Consider the following 27,813-nt stretch of genomic DNA (forward strand, 5'->3'; position numbering starts at 1 on the left):
AAAACTGTAGAGATGACAGTGGACTTCAGGAGAAGTCCCCCCCTCACCATATCAGACAGCCCTGTGTCGACTGTGAAGATCTTCAAGTTCCTGGGTATCACCATCTCCCAGGACCTGAAGTGGGAGACCAACATCTCCTCCATCCTCAAAAAGACCCAGCAGAGGATGTGCTTCCTGAGACAACTGAGGAAGTACAGTCTTCCACAGGAGCTGCTAATCCAGTTCTACACTGCAGTCATTGAGTCTGTCCTGTGCTCCTCCATCACAGTCTGGTATGGTAGACTGCAGCGGACTGTACGGGCAGCAGAAAGGATCATCGGCGCCCCCCTGCCCTCCATCCACGATCTGTACCTCTCAAGAACCAGGAAACGGGGAGGGAAAATCATCACAGACCCCTCACACACTGGACACAGACTTTTTGATCTGCTGCCCTCTGGCAGACAGTACAGAAGCCTGCAGCCACCTTATTCATTTCTGTATTTTATGTATATAAGTTTAGATTAGTTATTTATAGTTGGTTTACACAGCTTTGTGTATGTATGTGTATGCATATATAGACACGTGTGTGTGTGTGTGTGTGTGTGTGTGTGTGTGTGTGTGTGTGTGTGTGTGTGTGTGTGTGTGTGTGTGTGTGTGTTTTACATTGCTGTGCTTGAGAGCCACCATCTACCAGAACCAAATTCCTTGTATGTGTCTGCACATATACTTGGCCAATAAACACGATTCTGATTCTGTATTCACTAATCTGTCTGCTTTCCCAGGTGTTTAGCTGCTAGTCTATTCATTACATGACTAACACATTCCCATGCTGTAAAACTCAATGGTGACATCATTGCTTCTTCCTGCCCGCAAGTCACTTCATCGAAGCCTCCAGCATCTAGACTCTGGAGAGTCCTGCCCTAATTTTTGTCACCGTTGAGATTTCATTCTGCTGTGGGCCATCAGAGTCTAATCGGCAAATAGCATCATTTAATTCTGTAGATCAATAAATCATTTTCAATTCCTTCTAATGATTTCTCTCTATTGAATTAGATTTGCTTGACCACCTAAAATTGGATGAATACCATCTCCAGAAAGACTGGAGAAGTATAAAGTTTGCACTGTTTTAAGCAGTTGAGGGATGACATGTGGCTATAAATGCAATCACTGTTCAGATCAGGGGTCAGATTGCTTGAAACGTGTAATGTATCAACACAGCTTTGTTTATGGAGGGAGTGGTGTTAAAAATATCTAAATCTAAAGTCTTTGAGTCATCTTTATCTACACAAGATGTTCTCTGTGCTCACTGCATAATCCATTTGTGCTTTAAAAAGTGCAGAGTTATGAATTACTCTTTCTTTAATTAATTCAACAAAAATGGGCATCCTCAATGGGATCCAAGTAAAAAATGTTCACTATGTTGCCAAAAGTATTCCCTTGTCTGTCTTTACACTTATGAACTTGAGCGATATCCTATTCGTAATCTATGGGGTGCAATAAAACATCAGCCCACCTTTTGAAGCTATAACCGCTTCAGCTCTTCTGGGAAGGCTTTCCACAAGGTTTGGGAGTGTTTATGGGAATTTCTGACCATTCTTCCAAAAGTACATTTGTGAGATCAGACATTGATGTTGGATGAAAAGGCTTGGCTTGCAGTCTCCCCTCTAATTTATCCCGAAGGTGTGCTGTCGGGATGAGGTCAGCACTGTTGTTGAAGACCGGCCCACACAAACTCCCTCATCTCTCTATGGACCTTGCTTTGTGCACTGGTGTGCAGTCATGTTGGAACAGGAAAGGGCCATACCAAAAACCGTCTCCACAAAGTTGGGAGCTGAAATTGTTCAAAATGTCTTGGTATGCTGAAGAACTAAGAGTTTCATCCACTGGAAATGAATGCCCGAGTCCAGCTCCTAAGAAACAACTCCACAACGAATTCACCCCTCTACCACACTTCAACTTGGCACAATGAAGTCAGACAAGCACTGTTCTCCTGGCAATCTCTGCAATCATCCTGCTCTGTGAGGGTCAGCAGATGGCCTACCACATCGTAGTTACAATGCTGTTGTTCCCAATCGCTTCCAGTTTGTTATAATGCCACTAACAGTTGACTGTGGAAATTTCACAACTAGGCACAGGTGGCATCCTATCACAGAGGTCCTGAGAGAGACCCGTTCTCTCACAAATGGTTGTAGAACGGAAATTGAAAAAGATGAAAAAAATGGACAGGAAGATTTCTGAACAGAAATTTCAGGTTCAATAATCAGATCGTAGAGTCACAACTGAGCATAAACAACATGAAAGCACAGATCCATCCTGCCTTGTATCAATAGTTCAGACAGGCTGTGGTGGTGTAACTATGTGGCGTATTTTCTTGCCACACTCTGAGCCCCTTAGAACTCTCTGAGCATCACTTCACATCTGATTTCTTCAACATGACAATGAGTTCATTGTACTCAAAGGGCCTCCACAGTCACCAGATCTCAGTCCAACAGAGTACCTTTGAAAGCAGGTGGAACAGGAGACTTTTATCATGGGTGTGCTGCCATCAAATCTGCAGCTAGCATGTCAATATTTACCCAACTCTTCAAGCACTTTGATGGATTGGAGCGATGAATTACAGCAGCACTGAAGGCAAAAGAAGTCCTACTTGTTACAGTGTACCTAATAAAGTGGCCGGTATGTGTATGTCAGTGTAACATTACTCTACAAAGGAAAAACATACTTTTTGAAACAAAAATTACAATAAAATAAAATAAAAAATTGATGATATGATATATTATCATATCAGACTGTCGGTGATGTCAGTGATTAACAGTCAGTGTTTTAGTATTTACCATAAAGTCCTTGCTTCACTAATGACAACCACATGGGGGCAGTATTACACTAGATTTAATCAAAAATACTGTCAGGAGAAAATCACAACACCAAAATACATGATGGACATTTTTAAAGCTACTAAAGGTATAACTTTCATAATAAAATGATACATGACGCATGATAGCATCTGTTAGATCCGATGCTATGAATTATGAGTTAAAACTGCTGCAAGAGAAATGAGTGTAACTCATGTAAAGAGCCCTAACTTGAAAAGAACACAAAGTCATCGAGTCTTTTTTTTAAACATTATGTTCCTAATACGTGATGTTTCTGCTGCTGATCTATCTGAATTAAACTTGTGTGATGTACAGCAAATATCATCCTTTCACTTTTGCAATTTGAATGTGGTAGAAAGTCTGTGCCAAAAACCATTTTGGCTCCAAAGCCCCTTCAATAACAGAAATAAAAACACAACATGAAATTCTTTAATTTATTTTTAAATTGACATGTTTTGTCTTTTAAATGAACTGTGTAATCTGCGTGATTTCAAATCCATGTCTTCACATCCATGTGTCTGCACTTGGATCTGTGTGTCTGTGATGAGATTTGGAAATGTGTTAACAAATCTGTTAACATCGATTTCTTAAAAGTGTAGAGGAACGTGGATGTGTTTAATTCAGACGTATTTAAGCATCTCTAAACAATCTGATTAAATCACTCTGTCATTTACCGTAATCTGTAAAATAAGATGACAATTCAGTTACTTTTTCCTTTTTAAGTAGATCTGAGGCACTTAACTGTGGGAGTTAGTAATCACTTTTTCAGTTTCTCATCCATGAATTTGCTAATAACTACCTCTTCTTTTACAGTACTTCATTAATAGTTTTTATACAGTGTCCCAATTGAGAACCAAAACAAAATAGAGGCCCAGGAGGATGCAATCAAACAGATGATTATTGAACACACGCGTGGGAAGATGAACACTGCAAAACATCAGATGTAGATCTCCGCCCAAAAATATACTTCAGATTGCTTTTATAACGTCAGGGTTGGTTAACGCCCCTTCTCGCGTTGTACAAGAACATACTTTGTATTTTAAGAACATCATTTGCATGTTTTATAGACAATGAGCAATCTTAAGAGATAAATGCAGACACTGAAGTTCCCCTCTCTAGCATCTTCTCCAAATATGGCGATGGATTCAGGCTCTGATGTTGATGTCCTCCTTTTTGGCCCATCTTTTGTCACCTGTTACTAAGCAAACTCAGATGCAACAAGAAGCCGGATACATTCAGGCCTTCACTCAAGCCTGTTTCTAGATTATATGTATTATATGTGTTTTGTGAGCGTGTACGCAGTTTTAACCTTCTGTTGCTCCAAGTCACTTTTACAATAGATTGTCTGGACATTGCACCAAACAAAGCTTGAGACCTTCGATTGACTGAGCAGAATACACTTCTTAATAAGCACAAGATGCAATGTGTATAAAATGGTCTTAGCTGTACCTGTAGTAAAAAGGTTAATGTAATGGCAACAGCTTCAATAAATGTTTTACTGAAATGATGATTGATTTGATTAATGCAATGGTAATAATGATGAGTATGAGTAGCAGTAAAATATTTCCCTTATTCCACAACAGTATCTAAATTTCTTCTCAGACACATTATATACTCCTCTAGCTTTATTGAAACACTTTGACGTTCCTTGTTGTTCTGTCTGAAATAAAACAAGTTTAAAAGATATAAACTGTTTTAACTGTGGAAACACAATCTTCGTTTTTGTGGACAAATTGTCGCTCGGTGGAGTCACTGCCTTCATGAACGAGTTTGTTCCTGTCTTTCACTTTTGTCACTGAGCTGAGCAGCAGTCTCAAACCACAGCTTCTCCACCTGCTCCTTTCCTAACTCCCAGAGCTGCTGGAGAATGTTAACACCCTTTCTGGATGAAATCATCAGATACTCTTCATTTTCTGGCTGCAAGGTCAGAGAGTAACGACCTAAAACTAAGGACTGGCAAAAGCGGGACAGCACCAGCAAATATAGACAATCTTTCTCCACCTCATTGAGAGGAAGGACGCTTTCCCAGCCAGCAAGGACGGGTCCACCCACCTCGATGGGTTTAGGGTGCTCAATCATCATGTACATGACGGTGATTGCAAGCTCATGGATGTAGTAGCCACTATTCATGTCGCCAAAGTCCAGAATACCGGTGATCCTATAGCCTTCTTTATCATTAGGCTGTACCAGGACATTGAGGTCATTGAAGTCGCCATGGTTAACGCCTTTAAAAAAGACATTTGAAAAGTGTATTTGTAAAATCAAACTACTACATACAATCAGCCAATGAGAAGCCAAGACAAGGTAATCAAGAAGTACAGTGCAAACTGTATGAGCAGCTCTCTGATAAACAGTTACTGGTCTTTAACCTTCACAGCTATGCTTTTATGACAATAAATATATTTTATGTTAAGTCATAAGCATGTAACTGATACATGTAACAAGATAATATTGTATACTCACATTTGCGAAAACTAGAGCGTTTGGGATCCACAGAGCTCTTGTACCCTTGGATTACAGACTTCACAACCTCCAGCAGAGGCTCTCCGTCTAACACGTAGAGGTAATCTTCCAGGAGAGCAACATTTGACAGACTCCATTTGAACCCCTCTCTCTCCAGCACGTGAAGATGAGGGTGTTTCATCTTAAATTACACCAAAAATGCAAGATATGTGTAAATGAAAAATAGCTGATAGACACATGTATTCTGGGCAGTTTCACGAAATTCTCTCCCGAAGATTCACTGAAATTCTAACACAGAGTGGACGCCTTTAGAAGAGATTTCACAGGACTGTTACTATGATACCTTTTTAATGACTGTGTCCATTTTAGCTGCAGTTTTCCCCATTTCATACAGCAGCTGTGGAGTTAAAGGAACCTTGGAGATGGTTGTCCCAGGCAAATAGGTCAACAGTCTCACCAGGTACTTCTGACTGCCAAAACCACAATCTGCCAAAAGTAAGGATATGAATAATTATAGGCTTCAATAAACTTGAACATATATGGCAGAGCCCTGTTCAAGGGCACAGGCGTAACAATATTGCTAATTATGCAAACTTCCTTGTGTAAGATTGCCCTTTAGCCCTAAGCCAGGATGTGTTATTCTACTCCTGCAGATGCCAAGTTTGCCTGTGCCTTATCTTTACAGATTATCTGCAAAAGCAACCGTCCAAAGGTCGAGTTCAACTACGCAGCACATTTATACTATGTCACAGAAACACAGTACTTATAAGCATGTGCAGTGTGCCAACATACTTAAGTAATGATGGAAAGTCTTTGGACACTGGTTCACTCATTTTCTGTCAATTTCAGGATTTTGTTTAGGGTCTAGGACCCACAATATCTGATCAGCCGTTATTGGCTGCATTTTGTGTTTCTTTGGTTATCTTTATCCAATAAAAAATGTATTTGGTGATCTGGAACATTTAAATATAAAAAAATGATAAGAAATCTGGAAGGAGACAAAGATGTTCACAGCACTGTGACATAAAGAAGTCTCCAGTAAGCACACAAAGTCTTTTGGGGGCTTCGTAGTCCTAGGTTTAAATAACACTCTGACATGTTATCTTTAGATGTTACTGAAAAACAAACAATTTCTAATTATAATCACTTGTGATTCAACAGTGAATGTTTACAGGGAAATTGCTACGAAGCATTTTGACATCAGTCAGGATCAATTTGAGCCTGACTGACTGAACACCGAGTGCCAGGCTGCGGTCACACAAGCTTCATCGTGCATGGATGAAATTTTATGTCATGTCAGGTAACGATATTTTTTCAGATCTGAACAACGTGGCTGGTCACATACCAATTTCCTCCAGACTCATTCGCTCTCCTGAGGTGTTGGGCAGCGCGGTTTGAGCAGGAATTCCATTCTGTTGTAGGAAGGACATGGTGTATGTCTGCACCTCAATCAGCAAGGTATTCTTGCTGTCCTCTGAGTTCATTATCTTTAGGATATACTCGCCACCCTCACTGGGCGCCACATAGAAGTTCTGGTCATCATAACTGGGCAGAGACTGAATCACTGATGCAGTCAGCCGGTAGAGCCTCTTCACAATCTCAGATACCTGGGAATGGCTTAAGTTGGGCTTGGCATTTTTTGGTGGCATTATTGCTGAAGGAAAACAACAAGCCATTAGAGAAGAGTTGCACTAATTTATAAAATCAACAAATATTATAACATCTTCACAAATTACAACAAATGCAACTGCAAAAAAAGTTAGAGTGAGAGAAACATTTCCTCTACCTGACTACCTGTTTTCATCTGCCTTTTACAGTGTTACAGTATTAATCAGGCACAATTCAATCATTGCCATGCTAGAACTGGTGAATCAGATCTTTTATGTGTTTTGTAACAATGATGTGAACTTCAGTCTTCATTATTAATGTTTACAGTTGAGCCGCACACATTTCTAGTCCTCAATAATAATAAAGGTGTTAAAAAAAGAGCAGAAAATTGCAATACACAACACAGAGATCAGTCCACACAACATGAGGAAAAAGCACAAAAGCCTTTACATCTTTTTTAGACACATACAACCACACAGTACTCACTTTAACAGACCTGAACCTCGCAAAGAAGCAAGAAAACTAAATACAGTAATGCCTTTTCATTAATAAATAAAATCATCATTTAAGAACTGCATTTTGTATTTACTCTTTAGCTAACGTGAAAATGATATAAAGATGTAAAACATGTAAATCTAGCAAATATGCAAATACAATGAGAAGAGTAAGACATTTTATTGCAGCAGTGCTGTAGCAGATATTTGGCCTAAAAAACTGAAAGACAGCTTAAGTTCTTCTCTGAAGATGCCTCTTTGAAAATGGCTCCACAGAAAACAGTTCAGAAAATGCTTGATCATGCCCCTGACTTGTATGAACAAACTAATAACAGTAGAAAGCTAAAACATTTTCAATTACTATGTAGATTTCCTATTAATAAATGTGTTATTACTGGAATTGCTGGCTCATCATCACTGGGAACTCAGTAATGGTCTTAAATTTAGTCAGTTTCCATGGAATGGACCCAAATGCTTCTTCTTTCTCAGGACATATTAATGCAGCAAAGTGCAAATGCAAATAAATACTTTGAACAAATTCTTAGAAGTCCATGTAATCCTTGTTAAAAACTCTATTATTAATGTGAGTTGACTTGTTTCAGTGCTAGCAAAATCACATCTGTCATAAATATCTGTCCCAAATTAATTACCGTGAAGCTGCATTCACAGCAGTATCTAGTGGGAATGGCATTTGATTGGGATTCCCCCCCCCCCCCCCCCAAAAAAAAACAAAAAAACTCAATTTCAGCCACTGACAAACTGCATAATGTATGCTTCTTTACATTTAAATCCTAATTTCCAATTGAGAACTGACAGGAACCATACGATACCCAGGCCTGCCTTAGACCGTTCATCAGGAAGCACAGGAGAGTTTTTCCCAAATCAGAGAGCTGAGGAAGGTCTGGCAGGTAAAGTCAGCGTTCACAGTCACATAGTTCTCCTTAAACAGCTCAGAGCAGAACTTCACCACCTCCTCACATCTATCCTTCACATTTGGATTTATTCTCCTGCTGGCACTGATAAAGGACCCTTTAGCTGTCTCCCCCACTCAGTCATTTAGCTCCAACATCTGCTGTCTCTTCTCAGCAACCCTCACCCCATCCCTTATTTTTCTACCTCCAAGTCACTGTTCACTTTTTCTCAATTCTTTCAGCACATCCCACCAAACTCTCAAGAACTCAAAACCCTGGCTGTTCTGATTCTGAGGCAGCCAAAAGTCTCTGAGGTTAGAACAGAAAGTAGATTCCTGATCTGTTTGAGTTGTTTCTGACGACTCAAACAGATCCACAGAATCTCTGAGAATCTCTGCCTTCATTAATCTGTTATTGTGAACAGCAGTAATGAATAACCCATTGAACCTGTCCTTCTATCACCTGCAGGCTTAAAAGAACATATTTGCTAAGATGTTTGAAGATTATCTTAAGCAGTACTGTGCAAAGTCAAATCTTGCACTACAGGTAGTAATAGAACGGACTAAACTGGGCTAACTTAAGTTGTGTAATGGCAAAGCAGCTTGATAATTTAAAAGTATTTCAAGAGTGTGTATCTCTGGCACAAAACATTGAAACAAATGGTGTGTTTTGTAATAAGCTGCTAGCAGTAAAGTATCTAAAGATACAATTTGAGATGGGTTATTTTCTACCTGCACCATGTCAAACTTTCAGTGTGAAGAGGAGGAGACCTAAATGCATCCATGAGACCATCTATATTACCCAACAGTGTTGCAGAACCTGGGTGTGAGTCAATGGTCCTGCTCAAGCCCTACAAATATTTTATTGTAAAAACTTGTTAAATCAACAAATATTGTATTCACACCATAAATGAAAAGAACTGCAAAGTAAAGCTAAGCTGAAGGGAGACTTCATAATGCAAACATAATGTGACAGTTTTGCTTGATCCCCGAAGGACAAACACAGCTGTGATGAATCCAGCTGTGTTTGATTTTTTTAGCTACACCTCATATCATAATATTTTACTTCCAGGTAGCCACACTCTCTTGCAATTTGGGAAAATGGCTGCTTTTCACTTGTTTTCAGAATTTAGCAAACTCACAATTTAAGATTGGTTCTTTTCTATCTTTAGATACTTTACTGCTGGCAGCCTATTACAAAACACATCATTTGTTCCAATTTCTTCCTGCCAGAGATACGTACTCTTGAAATTATCAAGCTGCTTTGCCATTACACAACTTAAGTTAGCCCAGTTTAATCAGTGCTATTACTACCTGTAGAGCAAGATTTGACTTTGCACAGTACTGCTTTTTTAATCTTCAAACATCTAAGCAAATCTGTTCTTTTAAGGTCGTGCAAATCTAGATCCCAGAGCTGCTGTCAGCACAAACTCTGCTGGACTAAAGTTCTGGTAAGTGTATTTTTTTTTTCAAAAGATGTAAATTGTTGTACTCTGAAACGGAATTTAAATTTTTATTTTCATTTCAATGAATGAAATGATAATGCAACATTGCTTATGAAGTTACTGCTACTGGGTAAGGCTGTTTTTGTGGGGTTTTTTACTGCAAAGTAAGATACTCTTCAGTATCCTGTGTTAAGGTTATCAGGTTCATTAATCTGGCTTTAGATTAATGAAGGTTAGATCTAGTAGTAAATTAACTCTGGTCTGTCTATCTCTGGTACACCACATACTGACATACCAGAGATGGGCAAACACGAGTCTAACAGACTACTTTCCAAACACATTTCCAAATCTGTCACGATAGCCTACTGAAAGGTGACTTGTAACTGACGATTTGTCTGTATATTCAGTGCTTCTTGCAGAACATTGTAAATGTATTTACATAAGATAAGATAGAACTTTAAGAACTTTAAGACATGTTTACAAATGTCATTATAGGCATTCTGAATAAACATCTACAGATTCCTGTACACATGTATAAGTTTGACACAGTTTTACAGATCTGTAAATGTGTAAAAAAATAATAATAATAAAAGTGCAAACACATACACACAAACATACAGATTTTGATACGCACACACAAATCTCTACGCAGACTGAACGACAGAAAAAAATCAACATAACTACAGCAGTAATGGTTAATTGAATAAAATCATTTTAGTTTAATCCACAATTCTAATATCACTATGCAAACATGAGGGTTTCTCTCACATTTGCAACTAAAAATAGTATCTATGAGCACGTGTGTGAGTAAAAAATATTATAACATTAAGCCCATGCAGGCGGCAGGTTTTTTTAACAGAAATACTGCTAAAACAACAGCAGCTGAGAAGATCATGCAGTTCTATTTGAACATGTAGCCAGAGTCTGCCTCTACACACACAGAGTCCTTCAGTTGGTAAGTTCAGGTTAAGTGAGTTTTTTTTTCTAGCACCTATTACTATAATGTAAAGTTAACTTTATAGCAGATTGTTTTACACAGTGAAAATCTACAGTAAAGATACAGAAGTTACATTAAAATTTGCAGATGAACTGCTACCTTAGTCTGTTACAATGTTTCAACTAGACAGAGTCACCTGCAACAAGCAAAGCTGACCTATGAAAATGTACTGGCACAGTAAAACTCTGAGGCACTGGCCTGGGGCTGGTAGGTTAGATACTGAATGGTTCAAATTAATTATTAATTATTAATTAATAACACCTACACCATCCAAAAGTCTGCTCTCTGCAACAGTAAACGTTGCATTAAATCACAGGGCAAACCTCAGTTCTGAGAATGCTGATCTGCTCGCTTTTCTTCATAGCAGACATCACATGCTCCTTTTACGACTTACAGACACACACTTACTAGCACACTTACACGTAGACACACAGCACACACAAAATACACACATGCATGAACACACACCATATACAGTTAGGTCCATGTATATTTCACACTGACACAAGTTTTATTTATTTACCTGTTTACTGAAACATGTTCCAATTATAGTTACAGTGGGGCAAAAAAGTATTTAGCAGCCACCGATTGTGCAAGTTGCCCCACTTAAAAAGATGAGACAGGTCTGTAATTTTCAGGATAGGTTCACTTCAACTGTGAGAGACAGAATGTAAAAAAGCATCCATCCATCCATCCATCTTCATCCGCTTTATCCGAGGCCGGGTCACGGTGGCAGCAGCCTAAGCAAAAAGGCCCAGACCTCCCTCTCCCCAGCCACCTCCTCCAGCTTATCCGGGGGAACGCCAAGGCGTTCGCAGGCCAGCCGAGAGATATAATCTCTCCAGCGTGTCCTGGGTCTGCCCCGGGGCCTCCTCCCGGTGGGACATGCCTGGAACACCTCACCCAGAAGGCACCCAGGGGGCATCCTTGTCAGATGCCCGAACCACCTCAGCTGGCTCCTTTCGATGTGGAGCAGCAGCGGCTCTACTCTGAGCCCCTCCCGGATGGCCGAACTTCTCACCCTATCTCTAAGGGAGAGGCCAGCCACCCTTCGGAGGAAGCTCATTTCTGCCGCTTGTATCCGCGATCTCGTTCTTTCGGTCGCTACCCACAGCTTGTGGCCATAGGTGAGGGTAGGGACGTAGATCGACTGGTAAATTGAGAGCTTCGCTTTTACACTCAGCTCCCTCTTCACCACGACGGACCGGTGCAGCGTCCGCATTACTGCAGCTGCAGCCCCAATCCGTCTGTCGATCTCTGGCTCCCTTCTCCCATCACTCGCGAACAAGACCCCGAGATACTTGAACTCCTCCACTTGGGGCAGGAACTCATCCCCGACCCAGAGTTTCCTTACTAGAAAATGGAATAAAAACAAGACCACTGAGAATCTCAGTCGACCTGGGGCTCCATGCAAGATGTCACCTGATGGGGTCAAAATCATCTTGAGAACTAGGGCTGGGCCATATTATACCGTTCACGGTAATACCAGTATAACGGTCGGCAACGATAGGAAAATGAAATATTGCGATAGAATGTGGGCAAAATGCGCATGCGCAGTGCCTTTGTTTTCATACGCTCATACGCACATGGCAGAAAAAGTATGGCGGCAATGGAGGATGACACGGACGAAAGCGCATCTTTGAATGAAGCGGGTGAACCAGAATTGGTCAGTAAAAACAGTGCAACTTCGGTGGTGTGGAAGTGATTTGGTTTTCGTCCATTGGATACCCATCAAAGCACAATTTTTTGTAGAACGTGCAAGCGGGCCGTGGCAAAAGGAGGAAACACTACAAACCTATTTTATCATTTGAAGCAGAAGCACTTCTTGGAGTACAAAAAAGCCGTTAAAGCACGTGAAGAGTTGTCCGCTTCAACTAGGTGGTGAGACCAAAGAAGATGACTCAACAAACAATCGACGTAGCTTTAAATAGCTGCACGCCTTATGACAAAAGTAACAAATGCTGGGGGGAACTAACTAATGCAGTGACACATTGTTTAGCCAGGGATATGATGCCTATTCAGAGTGTGGAAAGAGAAGGCTTCTAAAAGATGCTTAAAACGTTCCATCCACGCTACAAGCTACCCACAAAGAAATACTTCTCTAAAGTCGCCTTGCCTGCTTTATATGAAGTAGGGCTGCCACAAACGACTATTTTGATAGTCGACTAGTCACCAATTATTTTTGCGATTAGTCGACTAATCAGATCATGCATCCATTCGACGTACAGCGTATAGCTTATTGCACCAGCATGCATCTGCTCTTATATAACTATCATTAGCTTACAGCTTTAAGTGTTTAAGGTATGTGCTAACTAAAAATAAAGACAAGATGATAGTTTATTACATTTTAATGAAATTTGCAGATCGTTTCGGTGAAGTTTAATAAACTCCTTGCTATCTAAAATATAACAGGACACCGGAGTATATTCTCGAGCATCTCACACTTCTGATAATCAGTTGTCTGCTTGACGTTTATTCAGCTGTGTAAAAACTGTAACTTTAATCTCAGCCAAACCGATTTACTCAGGCACAAATAAAATACTAAAAAAAAGCCAAACGATAACATTTTTAAGTTATCTAAGTGACTTATATATGTTTAACCTGAGTAGTGAAAGATGGTGGTGGGTTTGAAAACGATTTGCCGGGAGTCCGGTGTTCTCAGCGGCTCTAGTGAGCCTTGCCCCGGCTCGCTATCGAGCTAGTGGGTAACAGACGCCTCCGAAAACGTTGGAGAGCTTTTGAAAATATGTGGTGTCTTGATAAACTGAGCAGATATTTGAGGTTTACACAGTTACATTCTCGCCTGAAAATATGCTAAACGTTTATTTTGTGACCCAGAAAGAATAATAAGAGTAATATTAAAACTAACTAGCTGCCGCCATTGTTGGAAACTGAGCTGGGCTGCGCTATGAATTCTGGGACACAGCTTCTTCTTCTTCGGGGTTTAACGGCAGCTGGCATCCTTGTACATGCCATCTTCTGTTTCAGTCCATTATTACACTCTTAAATCCTACTACTTATTCCTGCGTCTTTTGGGATCTTACAAAGCTTCAAACGACGTGTCAACTATTAAATCAGTCGTCGACGATTTTGATAGTCGACGTAATCGTGATTAGTCGACTAATCGTGGCAGCCCTAATATGAAGAGATCCGTACTGAGGTGTCAAATGCATTATCTTCGGTGGAGTTTTTTGCGTCCACCACGGACATGTGGTCAAGCCGAACATCAGACCCCTACATGAGCCTCACAATACATTACGTGGACAAAGACTGGAAGCTACAAAACACGTGCCTCGAAACAAGTATTTTCCCCGAGGACCATACTGGGGAAAATATAGCCAGAGTGTTAACCCTTTAGAGCCGATCGGAGCGGACACGCTCCATTTTGCGTAACTATTTTTAAATCCCGGTAGCACTGCAACCACGTAAGCTAGCGCAAAAAATTTTTTTGTATATGAAACCGGAGGAGTTGTACTTACATCTTATGCCATCAGCTTGTCCTAGGTCACGGTTTCCTTCCACATAAAGCTTTGCAAAAACTGCATAAAAAGCGCTTGCAGGAACAAAAACATAATATTCCAGAAACACGCTTTTCCGATCCGATCAGCTGTTCATAACACTTCCTACGTTGGAATAGATGTCAGCGCGAACTTTTGCATTTCCGCCATTACCTGCCCGAAACCGGAAGTGACGTCATTTTCGCGGAAATGTAGTCTTTTTTACCATCAGGGCCTCAGGGCCTATACTGGTCTTTTTAAAAGTTATCTTTGACTTTATGACTTTCTGTGTCGTTTCTGGGATGCTTAGGACTCATATTGCACTGCTGGAAATAGTTTATTTTGATGCATATGCTGCTTTTTTGCAAATTTGCAGTATAATATTTATTTTCGTTTTTCCTGCAGTGTATAAAAATTGGTGTATTTCAAAAATAAAACTATGAAGACACTCAAAATAAATTTCCTGTGGTGGGAAACTATTTTGTGCAACTTTTTTGTATTTACAGTTTTGAGGGATAAGCCTCTTAAATTTCTCTAACTAGAAATATATGTTAAAAAAGCAAAAACTATTTTCAATTTTTTTGTAGTTTATTGCACTTTTTTGCAATTTATGTAATTACTATGCACTTAATGAATACATATTATTAAAATCTGGGCTATAATGGTTGTATTGATGTATAGCAACTTGAAATGCTCCCAAAAATGGCTCCACAGCATGTAAAAATATAATATAAGCTCTGGCGGACTTGGTTCTATGGTAGGTCTTAAAGGGTTAAAAGAGTTCCTCAGCTCGTGGAATCTTTAGGAGGAAAAACAAGTGTGTGTGACGACAGGCAACGGGGCCAACATTGTGAAAGCCGACGCACTCAACAACTGGACCAGACTTTCATGCTTTGGACATCGCCTGCACATTGCAATAGGTACGTTTTTTTTTTTTTGCAATAGGTAAGTTAATTATAAAGTCAGATTAAGCATATATGTATGTATGTATATACACATATATATATATATATATATATATATATATATATATATATATATACACATATATATATACACATATATATATATATATATATATATATATTAGGGGTGCAACGATACACAAAATTCACGGTTCGGTTCGGTTCGATACTTTGGTGTCACGGTTCGATATTTTTTCGATACAAAAAAATGTTCATGCATTTTTAATTTGTCATTTATTAAAATTATAAATATATATTTTAACTCAAAAGTACAGTTTTTAAATTTAACCCTAACCCTTGTGCGTGTTTTTTATTTTGACAGCGAATGCGCACCTGCGGACCACTTATGTGCAGCCCTGGTTATTTAGCTCGTCATATTGCAGCCACAGAAATTATTTTGTCCATGAAACCATAAAGCTGCACTTTCTTTTTGCCTTATAGTCTGATTTGTCATAACTTCTCCGTTTTGTGGTAAGCTTTTCTTTGGCTGTCACTTCTTCACCCTGACCTGTCTTATTTGGCTCAGCAGAACTGAAATGTTTTTACACACGCACTCACATAAGCTCAGCGATTCTCTGCGCGATCAACCTCTCACATGTTTAAGCTTGCTGCGGGAGATTTCACTTGTCATGTTTGCATAGTAAGCTAACGATTAATAAGACGATGTCAGAGGAATTGGTGTACAAATTATCATCACTCACAGATCAGTGCTGTCGCTCTCTATACACAGTTCGCACGATTGCAAAGTGAAAGCAAAAAAACAAGCGCAAATTCAAACGCGACTTCAATATGTCACATATTGACAGTGGCTCACCGATGCCAATGACATAATTACTTGGGGTGGGTTTTTATAATCGATTCATCGATTAAAATCGATTCTGGCTTGGATAACGTAAAATCGATTCATTAAAATCCTGAATCGATTTTTTTAATATAAATTTATTTTGCCCGAAATGCCAGAATCTCTGGTGACATCTCACAAAATTTCAAGAACCACCAAACAGTTAAGACAGTAAATGAGAGCAGGTACACGGATTCTGCACATAGACTTAAACACACAGCGCGACCTGCGGATCAGAATCAGTTAGATGTCGCCTTTCTCACGGTCGGGGCTGAAAGCCGACAGCTCGCTGATTCTGATCTGTCGGCGGGTCCACGCTTTGTGTTCACGCCCTTTATGAGCCGATTCTAAAGCTGTTAGTTTGATCTCTCTCCAAACAATATTGACCGAACCAGCAGCAAAAGAAGATCCAAACGCTTCACATAAACATCGTCATGTATTCACTCTGACTTTTGCTGTTTTGCTTCCACCGCGATGCACAGCTCTCTCTCTCTCTCTCTCTCTCTCTCTCTCTCCCTCCCTCTCTCTCTCGCCCTCTCTCTCTCTCTCTCTGTACTTCAAGAACAGTTTCCCTTTCTTCATTATTCGCTTGCTTGTTACGCACAAGTCTACTGTTGTTTACAGGCTGTCGGCCGCTGTTTTTTTCCCTTTTACATTCTTCCGAAAAGAAAACCTCATTTCTGCTGTTCAATACTGAACAAATTTAAACTTTTTAAAATTATTCAAAATGCAAAACGCTGTGTCTCTAATAAAACCGCTGTAACTTCAGAGGTAATGTTCATATGTTGATTAATGGTTTTCTTTCGTTTTTGATGTACTGCAGAATATTTTATAAAATCCCAGGCCAGGAAAATCACCTTCATGTTTTTCTGTGTTTTATCTTCAGCTACTTTGACACAAAGGCATCTGCTGTGACGCTCACACCTGTGATAAAGTCTTGCGTGTGTCAGCTTCCTTTTTATTGATACAAAAATATGTAAATGTACTGATCTGAATTATAATATTTCTGACTGTCAAAATTTCCCAGATTTAAATCGAATCGAATCGAATTAAATCAAATTAAATCGAATCGTGGATCGAATCGATTCGGGACCTTGTGAATCGGAATTGAATCGATTCTAGAAATCAGTGACGATACCCAGCCCTAATAATTACCCAGCTACATTTCCGAAAGAATGCAAAAGCATTGACATATATTTTTCCTACAATAGCCCGACGGGCAGGGAAGAGATAGATTTTGGTAGCCCGACTGAAAAAATCGCTAGCTCCGGGACGTCGGGCTAGCGATATTGCAAGCCCTGTATCTGATTGAGGAATCACTCATCTTTGGAAAAGAGAGTTTATTACAGAGAAATGTCTCTTTCCAAAATAAAAGCTATACTATCCGCTTCTTCTGGGCTATATTCTCAGCAGCATAAGGAGAATCATGTGCTAACAGCTGTCTAAATGACTCGGCTAAAGTTAGTAGCATGCTTGCTTTTTTTTGTCTGCTTCCACTTGTCTTTGCACTAGGATGATGTCGGCGTAAATGTGCAGTCATATTCGTCGTGTTCCCACTAGTGCTTTCAGGTTAATGTCGTTGAAATGACCTTAACGCCACAACACGGCAAATCTCCGTTAACGAGCTACCGCCGATCGCTCCGTGCATGGGGCTAGACGGCCAACACGTTAACGAGCTAACTGCGCTAACACACTAGTTCACACTGTTAAGGTTCAAAATATTGGGGATGGAGACAAGAGAAAAAACCACAATAACAACACTGGTCCGGCCGGGTTGAGTCAAACGATGATTTAATGATCACACACGTGGGAGATGGACACTGATGCAGACAGCCTCAAAATCTCAAAATGGTGGAGCATTGCTCAAACTTTTATAGCCTCTGGTGCCTCCACCTTATCATAAAAAGCCTAAACATTCACATGCTCTCTCTCACACAGCGCCTGAGCTACGACCTTGGCTCCCTGTTTATCTGCTCCTGCTGAAATGGGGCAGAAAACTCCAGCACACTCTGTTCTCTTCTACTCAGACAAATTAGACAATAACCTTCTGCGAACAGTATTTCTTATAACTCAGCAATATAATGCATCATAAAACAATATCATTCATTCACAACAAGTCAGCAATTTAATGTAATGCAAATCAGTTTAACTAATGCAATAGTTATCAGCTTCTTCTAATTCAGGAGAATAATGCAAACTAAAACTACATAATAATTCACAATCTTTAATCAGGGGTATAACATGGCATAAAATAATATCATAATTTTACAACACCAATGTAATTGAGCATTGCATGGCACATCCAACATACTGTTTTACTTTAGTCCATGACTCGCTTACCTTCAGGGTCATACGTCACATGAAAACCAAAATAATTCCAAACGCCAGATCTGAATGAGGTTCAATTTGCCTGTTGCAAGGAGAGCTTAACTTCTGTCTCGCTAGCTTGCCCTGCGCTCTTCCTCCTGACTATGCTGTCTGTGTTGAGCACTCAGTGGATCTGCGCTCGACAGTGCAGCCTAGGCGGAGTAGTCGAACACAGATTCACTGAGCGCTCAACACAGACAGCATCGTCAGAAGGAAAATTGATAAAATAAATTACAAATGTTGTATTGTTCGATACATATGCGTACCGAACCGAAAGCACTGTATCGAACGGTTCAATATCGATACGAATATCGTTGCACCCCTAATATATATATATATATGTATGTATATATATATGTATGTGTATATATATATATACACATAACTGGGAACAGCTAAGATACTGCGCAGGACCCTCAAGCTCCCAGGCCTCTGGTAGAGGACCCGAGCTTGAAGGATAAACCGCCCCCAGGGGCGTGCTGGGTGTTTGTTTGTTTTTTTATATATGTATGTATGTATGTATGTATGTATGTATGTATGTATGTATGTATGTATGGATAGATAGATAGATAGATAGATAGATAGATAGATAGATAGATAGATAGATAGATAGATAGATAGATAGATAGATAGATAGATAGATAGATAGATAGATAGATAGATAGATAGATAGATAGATAGATAGATAGATAGATAGATAGATAGATGGATGTGTGTGTGTGTGTGTGTGTGTGTGTGTGTGTGTGTGTGTGTGTGTGTGTGTGTGTGTGTGTGTGTGTGTGTGTGTGTGTGTGTGTGTGTGTGTGTAAATAATTGTGTGTTATACATAAAACGTAAATGTCACACATTCCACACCGCATTAATATTGCTGTTGAGTAATGAACTGTGTTTCCTTTTAAATGTATGTCTTTTAGAAAGAAGTGTGAAGGACCCAAGGATTGAACGAGCAGTTGGAGTGGGAAAGAAGATTGTTGCTGCTTTTGGCCACAGCTGGAAGCGCCAGCGAGCTCTGCAGGCTACCCAAAAGGAACTGGGCCTACGAGAACACAAACTCATAACTGAATGTTGCACTCGTTGGGGTTCAAAGCAGAGAATGATCCAATGGCTGCTGAAACAAGAAAAAGCTATAACACAAGTTTTAGCTGCTGATAAAACCACAAGGCATCTCATGTTGACATGGCAAGACATTGAAGTGCTTGACTCGGTCACCACTGCATTGAGTCCACTCCTAGAGTTTACAGATGCTCTCTCTGCTGAAGAGTATGTAACCATTCCATGTGTTCTGCCTGTTCTTCAGATGTTTAACAATGACATGTTAAAAGTAAAAGAAGGTGACACTGAGCTGACCAAAGACATCAAAACAGCAATACTTGACTACATGAACAAAAGCTACAAAGACAGTGTCACAGAGAGGCTGGTTGACATGGCTTCTTTCCTTGATCCACGGTTTCATACAGAATATTTCAGTGAGAGTGAAAGCGAAGCCATCAAAGTTCAAGTCATGAGTGAACTAGAGCATCTTGACCCACACCAGGGTAGCACAGCCACAGGTTTTTCAGAAACACCTCATACATCTACTGGTGACCAAACAAGTCAGCGAGCTGTTAAAAAGCTAAAGAAGAATCTCGGGAGTTTTTTGAAGGGACCAGTTAGTGGCAAGAAAGAGGTAACTGCAGAGAGGTTATCATCTGAACTGAGCAGTTATGTGAATAGTCCACCAGCAGACAGTGAGTGTGATCCTCTTTCGTGGTGGAAAGTTCACACAGTAAATTTTCCCCACATCAGCAGATTAGCTAGGAAATACCTCTGCATTCCAGCAACTAGCTCTGCATCTGAAAGGTTGTTCAGCACAGGTGGAAATGTAACTTGTCAAAGGTCCTCCCTTAAGCCCGCATCTGTGAACATGTTAGTGTTTCTGGCAAATAATCTTAAAAGTTGAAATGTAGAAAAACTTCCGGGAGCAGTAGCATAATTTATCTATGTTTTTGTTTGTTTTGTTTTTACTCAAGAGTTTGTGCAATATTATTATTTGACTTATTGATTTTGCACACTGCACTTTTGTTGCAAAGCACCTCTTAAGTTTTGTGGATATACATGATTATGGATAACCATGTATATAACAGTATTCAATTCAATTCAATTTTATTTATATAGCGCCAAATCACAACAAAAGTCGCCTCAAGGCGCTTCATACGTATCATTATGAATACGCATTCATTCATAGTATAACCACTGTTGAATTTTGTGAGGCTGTAATGCACGTTAAAATAAACAGCTGCTTGTTTAAACAAAAAGAAATTGATGGGGTTTTTTCCCCACTAATAAAGTTGTAGAGTTGTATTTTGTTTTGCGTCAATTATATCGTCAGTTATATCGTTATCGCAAATTTTCAAATCTATATCGTTGTTACGGTCGCTGACCTCTAGTGGCTCTCCCTCTGTAGAAGAGGTTTTTTTTCTCCTTTTCTTGTGTTGCAGGTCTGCCTCATGAGCCACAGCTGAGGTGTGTTCCAGCTCGTCAGCCACGGCATATAGTCTGCCATCCTAAACTGCCACACCCCTGCCACTTTCCCCATTTTTGCCAGAGCTGTGAGCTGTAGTGTTTAGGGCAGCGGGCCTTAGTGTGTATGTGTGTGAGAACTTAAACTCTGTGGAACTTTGGTTTTCTTTCTTTTATTGTAAGCAAAGGTGTGCCCTTATTGTGTTAATTAGTTCATCATTGTGGAAGCAGGTAGGGGTTCTCTGCCATTTTGGTTTCAACTGTTTTCTCCTGTTTTTGGTTAGACAGGGAGCTCAGCCATTGTATTTTGTTTTGGTTAGTGAGTACTTGGTTTGATTTTTAGCTAAAGGGGGTGTTTTGTTTGTTGTTTTGGCCTTGGAGACCCTGAAGAAAAGAGCTTCCCTGTGTTTATTTTTACTGTAGTAGTTTTGGGCAATAAATCACGTTTAAATGACATCTATTCTCCAGTAGTTCATGTGTTCTCTTTCACTTTGTGTTACCCCTCACTCCAGTCAACACTTCGTTTTCAAGGGGGGGCGCAACATAAGTTGGGGCTCGTCCGGGATTAATTTTGGATATGGCACAGTTTAGCCTGGGTGATTTTATAGCTAAGCCTGCATTAGACCAGCTTGATGCATGTAGGAAGGAAGATTTATTTGCCGTTGCCGCGCATTATGAAATCCCTGTGGCTAAGTCTATGAAGAAGAGCGAGTTAAAGTCTCTTGTTGTCAGTGGGTTGGTTGGGAAAGGTGTGTTCCCTTTAGACGTGGACTCGGGGGATGACGCGTCAGACCTCGAAACCTCTGATCAGCCTGAGGTTTGTGCTGAGGAGGGGGCGGGGACACCTACAGTGGTCAAACCAGGTGAGGGAAAGCCACCAGCCTCTCTTCCACGGTTTGAGCCCTTCTCTGTCGAATCCAGTAATCCCAGTGTTAGTGCACGCTTAAAGGTACGTTTAGCTCGTCTTGAACTTGAGGCCAAAGAAAGGGAACGTAAGGATGAGCTTGAGTTCAAGCTAAAGTGTCGGCAGCTAGAAGCTGAGACATCTATTAGGTTGCGTCAGCTGGAGTTGCAAGCTAACAAATTGTCTCCTGAGCCTTCTGCTCCATCTTCAGTGAAGGATGAAGATAACAATAGTAATCCTTCAGATAATTCTCCCCCTGCTCGTGCACCGCCGACATTCGATGTAGGCAAAAACATTACCCTAGTTCCACCATTCAGGGAGACTGAGGTGGAGGCCTATTTTAATGCGTTTGAGCGCATTGCTATGGCTTTACATTGGCCCAAGGAGGTTTGGTCCCTTTTGCTTCAGTGCAAATTAATTGGTAAGGCACAGGAAGTATGCACAGCTCTCACTATCGAGGACAGTCTTGTGTATGACAATGTCAAAAGCGCTATACTCAGAGCCTATGAGTTGGTGCCTGAAGCCTACAGGCAGCGTTTCAGGACCCTGAGGAATGGTAAATGGTAAATGGCCTGTATTTATATAGCGCCTTACTAGTCCCTAAGGACCCCAAAGCGCTTTACATATCCAGTCATCCACCCATTCACACACACATTCACACACTGGTGATGGCAAGCTACATTGTAGCCACAGCCACCCTGGGGCGCACTGACAGAGGCGAGGCTGCCGGACACTGGCGCCACCGGGCCCTCTGACCACCATCAGTAGGCAACGGGTGAAGTGTCTTGCCCAAGGACACAACGACCGAGACTATCCAAGCCGGGGCTCGAACCGGCAGCCTTCCGATTACAAGGCGAACTCCCAACTCTTGAGCCACGATCGCCCCACTGCTCAAACATTCCTTGAGTTTGCAAGGGAAAAAGGGATACTATTTGATAGGTGGTGTCAAGCAAGCAAAGTTTCAGAGTTTAACGCATTGCGTGAACTGGTATTGTTGGAGGAATTCAAAAACTGTGTTCCTGACCGTACAGTGCTGTACCTGAATGAACAAAAAGTTGCCACTTTGCAGGAGGCAGCTGTCCTGGCCAAAACTACACGAGGGGAACTGGTCAATGACCTGAAGAGAGCTGGGACCACAGTAACAAAGTTCACTATTAGTAACACACTACGTCGTCATGGATTAAAATGCCATGTGGTCAAATGAGACCCAAATAGAAGTCTTTGATATAAATATCACTCGCCGTGTTTGGAGGGGGAAGAATGCTAAATTAGGGCTGCTCGATTATGGCAAAAATGATAATCACGATTATTTTCACTGAAACTGAGATTGAGATATTTGACGATATTTATTTAACCCTTTAAGACCTACCATAGAACCAAGTCCGCCAGAACTTTTTTTTTTTCTTTTTTTTTTTTACATGCTGTAGTGCCATTTTTGGGAGCATTTCAAGTTGCTATACATCAATGCAACTGTTATAGCCCATATTTTAATAATATGTATGCATTAAGTCCATAGTAATTACATTAATTGCAAAGAAGTGCAATAAACAAAAAAATTGAAAATCGTTTTTGTTTTGTTTTTTTACATATATTTCTACTTGGGGAAATTTAAGAGGCTTATCCCTCAAAACTTTAAATACAAAAAAGTTGCAAAAAATAGTTTTCCACCACAGGAAATTTATTTTGAGTGTCTTCATAGTTTTATTTTGGAGATACAGCAATTTTTATATACTGCAGCAAAAACAAAAAACAATCCTATGATGCAAATTTGCAAAGAAAACAGCATGTGCATCAAAATAAACTATTTCCAGCAGTGCAATTCGAGTTCTAAGCATCCCAGCAACTATTCAGAAAAGTATAGAGTCAAACATGACTTATAAAAACACCAGTATAGGCTTTTAAGGCCTACAAGTAAAAACCTACATTTTCCGCCAAAATGACGTCACTTCCGGTTTCGGACAGGAAATGGCGGACATGCGATAGTTCGCGTTGACTCTTTTTCACTGTGGGAAGTGTTACGAACAGCTGATCGGATCGGCAAAGCGTGTTTCTGGAATATTATGTTTTTGTTCCTGCAAGCGCTTTTTATGCAATTTTTGCAAAGCTAAATGTGGAAGGAAACCGTGACCGAGGACAAGCTGATGGCATAAGATGTAAGTACAACTCCTCCGGTTTCATATGCAAAACAAATTATTGCGCTAGCTTACGCGGTTCCGGTTCTACGGGGATTTAAAGGGTTAACAATAGCAATGTGTTGAACAATGACTTTAAAAAATAATATAAAATAGCGTGCAAATACTGATAACAGTGCAAATGTTTGCAATATAAAAAATAAATGAAAAATGTAAACATCTATGTTTAGTGAACTTTGCAGTGTTGCTCTGTGGTGCAGCTATGACACCGTAGAAAAGTTTACACACTATGTCTACTTGATCCAAGTCTGACTCCGCGAACCCATAATGTTTCCACACCACTGAAGTTTTTTTTTACCTCTCTTTTCAACCAACGGCAGTCACTCTCCTCTCCAAATAACTTCTGCTTAGCTTTCCGAGCTTCCCTCGGGTCCTCTTAATTGTTGTGATGCGTGTTCGAAATGCAGAGAGGTGCGCTCGATTTGCCACACGGAGCAGCGCGAGAGTAAAGCACGAGGGAGGGGCTAATAATCGGCTCAGTCATTTTTAATGATCGTTGAAAGCCCAGATCGTAATCGTGATTAAAATTCGATTAATTGAGCAGCCCTATGCTAAATTGCATCCCATGAACACCATACCCACTGTGAAGCATGTGAGTGGAAACATTATGCTTTGGGCTGCTTTTCTACAAAGGGGAAAGGACGACTTATTTGTATTACGGAAAGGATGGATGGGGCCATTTATCGTGAGATTTTGGGCGAAAACCTCCTTCCATCAGTGAAAGCACTGAAGATGAAACGTGGCTGAATCTTCCACCATGACAATGATCCCAAACACACCACCCAGGCAACGAAGGAGCGGCTACGTAAAAAGCATTTCAAGGTTCTGGAGTGGCCTAGCCAGTCTCCAAACCTCAATCCAATAGAGAATCTGTGGAGGGAGTCGAAAGTCCAAGTTCAACGATTCAAGAACATACAGCCAAAGAAACCCAAAAATTCATTAAAAGCAAAGAAGTGGAATATTCTTGAACGGCCAAGTCAGCCACCTTAACTTAACCCAGTTGAGCAATCATTTCACTTGTTGAAGACTAAACTCTGGACAGAAAGGCCAACAAAAAACAGGAACTGAAAGCAGCTACAGTAACGGCCTGAAAGAGCATTAAAAAGGAGGAAATCCAGCATCTGGTGACGTCCATGAGTCCAAGACTTCAGAGCGTGATTGGCAGCAAAGGGTTTTCAACCAAGTATCAGACATAAATGTTTTATGTTCAGTTATTTATTCGTCCAATTACTTTTGAGCTCCTGAAATGAATGGATTATGCTAAAAGAAATGTGTTACTTCCAAACAATTGTATGCAATCTTTTGTTCAAAAAGTATTTTTTGTCCAATCATGCATTTAATTGTTGGAATAATTATAATAAAGAATACTTGATTACTAAAATAATCAGTAGTTAGAGTTCTTGTCATTAGTATGTACAGAAGAGAGGTATAGTAAGTTTATCGTTATTTGTAAAATGCAGTGGCGGCTTTCTCATGGTTCGTGGCTGCATTTCAGCCAGTGGTGCAAATGTAGAAAATCAGTCTGATTTTTTTCGATACAGTCTGGAAAGCGTCTGATTGGCAATGTCTTCATTTTTGAACACGACAATGATCCCAAACATACTGCCAATACAGTAAAAGCATACCTTGATATCAAACATTATCAGTCATAGATTGACCTACATATTACTGAAGCAGCGTAGGATCGTCTTTAGAGACCACAGAACCAACAGCAGCCAAGAAGACAATAAGAACAAGCCTAGGTTTCTCTCACGACTGTAGACAGGCTGCAAGATCAGAGTTCTGCTGAGTTAAGCAAGCATTCCATTAATCCTTAACTAGTAATGACTTCACGAATTTCAACTATTAGAGAAAAAAGTACTCATAACCATCTCACAGAAATAACATTATGTACAGCTACTTTAATGCCACTCATATTTATCTAGACTCTTTATCTCCACCCTCTGTCTGTCTGTCCAGCCCGACAGACACTCTCTGTACTTTTAAGATTAGGCTCAAAACTTTCCTTTCTGATAAAGCACATAGTTAGGGATGGAGCAGGTGATCCTAAATTCTCCCTATGCAGTTACACTTCAATAGGTCTAAGCTGCTGGAGGCTACCCATCAGTGTTACTTTTTCACTCACCTTTTTTTTCCTACTTCATATGTGTTTATACACCACTCTGCATTTAATCAGTAGTTAATGTTAATTTCTGCCAACATGTCTATGTTGTGTCTTCCTCCCCTCACCCCCAAGCGGTCACAGCCCTGCCTGAGCCTGATTCTGTTTGATGTTTCTTTCTGTTAAAAAGTTTTTTCCTTCCCACTGTCACCAAAATGCTTGCTCATAGGGAGTCATCTGATTGCTGGGGGTTTCTCTGTTTTATCTTGAAATTGCACTAACTTAAATTAGCTTAATAAAATATATTTTACTCAAGTATATTTTGTCAGTCCCCTTAAAACAACATCAGCAAAACATCTTTGACAAAAAAAAGCCATAGATGCTATATATGCTACATACAGGCTGAATACAGGCTAGTAGCTGTATTCAGACTGTGTTTAATTTTAAGCCATTAAAACACACTCAAATAGCAATTAGAATATGTTTTATATTTGCTAAATTGACTCAGTCTTTATAAAAGAAAATTCCTAAGATAAGCCTTTGAAATAGCTGAAATAAATCAATTTAGCATAAGCTAGAAACCTTAGCTAGTACTAATAAAGTCATCAGAGTCTACCAGAAATATTCAGGATTTCACTCACTGATTCCACTTCTTTGACTTCTTCTAACAGTAAAAAAATATGTTCATGCTGCATGCTTGTTTCATGTTAGCAGTCTTTGTGTTTATGAACTCCCTACATTGTGTTTTTCATGCATTTGTTCAGGAATCTAACTTAAATAAATTTTAAGTCTTCATCATCCTCATTTCCTAATGTTTAGCTCACTCTCCGTCTGTTTTGCACACTTACACACAGCCTTGTGCACGCTTTAGGAAAAGTTCATAACTTGCTCGTGTGCCAAGTAATTAATAACAAATGCAAAACAAAAGGGAAAAATTCTGGTAGACCTACCTCTGCTTTCTGTATGCCAACTTTGTGAAATCGAGAACGGAAAAGCGGAAAAGCGTCTGCTTCCTGTTCTTTCAAAGTAAAAGCTCAAAGAAAACAAGTTCCAAAGCAGCTTTATAGTGAAGCAATTTATTTCAAGTTTTGTTTTGTTTTTTATAGATATAGTATTTCCTGTTATTTTAACAGTTGTAAAATAACCGTGTTTCTGTTTTTAAATAAATAATGATTGGTTAAAGCTGTCAAAGGGATATTTAGGGCCAGCAAAACCATCCTTTGACATTAAAATTCTATTGACTTTTATAAAATTGTTAAATTTGCTAAATCTAAATAATATGCATATATGAAATACATACAGTAAGGATATAGCAGCAGACCTAGGTTTTCAATACTAAATTTGTAATATAGCTAGATAGATGTATTAAAGTAAATGTATTCATTTAGGAATTTTTATTTCACTCTTCCTTTTTATTCTTACACATTTAATTACACCTGCGTACAACTGCCTCCCCAAAAGCCAGTGGGTAGACAACAAAGGAAAAACATCAGCTGGTCGACCAGTCTTGGAGCTATTTTGTTGCTGCATGTCTGGCATCAGTCTGTCAGAGTTTGTTAGTTTACCCTGCATCCCTCATCATTACGCACCTGAGTCTTCATATTCTTTATATTTGATAGCGCTATCTTCCAGTTTTAATTCAAGAAAGGGGCTTTAAAGAGCCCAGGGAGCTTTTTTT

At 39.9% G+C, this 27,813-nt stretch overlaps 1 protein-coding gene across 2 annotated transcripts; it reads right to left on the reverse strand.

Moving 5' to 3' along the window:
- Positions 1 to 3,272: 3,272 nt before the first annotated feature.
- Positions 3,273 to 27,156, reverse strand: hykk.2 (hydroxylysine kinase, tandem duplicate 2). 2 transcript variants are annotated; one of them, XM_026143117.2, is made up of 5 exons: positions 27,086 to 27,156; positions 6,661 to 6,969; positions 5,659 to 5,801; positions 5,316 to 5,496; positions 3,273 to 5,077 (listed from the first exon to the last, which is right to left on the reverse strand). In XM_026143117.2, exons 2-5 carry the CDS (start codon positions 6,962 to 6,964, stop codon positions 4,611 to 4,613), a joined length of 1,095 nt encoding a protein of 364 aa, XP_025998902.1. In that variant the 5' UTR covers positions 6,965 to 6,969; positions 27,086 to 27,156; the 3' UTR covers positions 3,273 to 4,610. The 2 variants fall into 2 exon arrangements, with proteins under 2 accessions (XP_025998902.1, XP_080145478.1); XM_080289352.1 differs by lacking the exon at positions 27,086 to 27,156 and adding an exon at positions 18,413 to 18,433.
- Between the last annotated feature and the right edge of the window lie 657 nt (positions 27,157 to 27,813).

This window comes from Astatotilapia calliptera, chromosome 15 (assembly GCF_964374335.1).
Source record: "Astatotilapia calliptera chromosome 15, fAstCal68.1, whole genome shotgun sequence".
Taxonomy (NCBI): Eukaryota; Metazoa; Chordata; class Actinopteri; order Cichliformes; family Cichlidae; genus Astatotilapia; species Astatotilapia calliptera.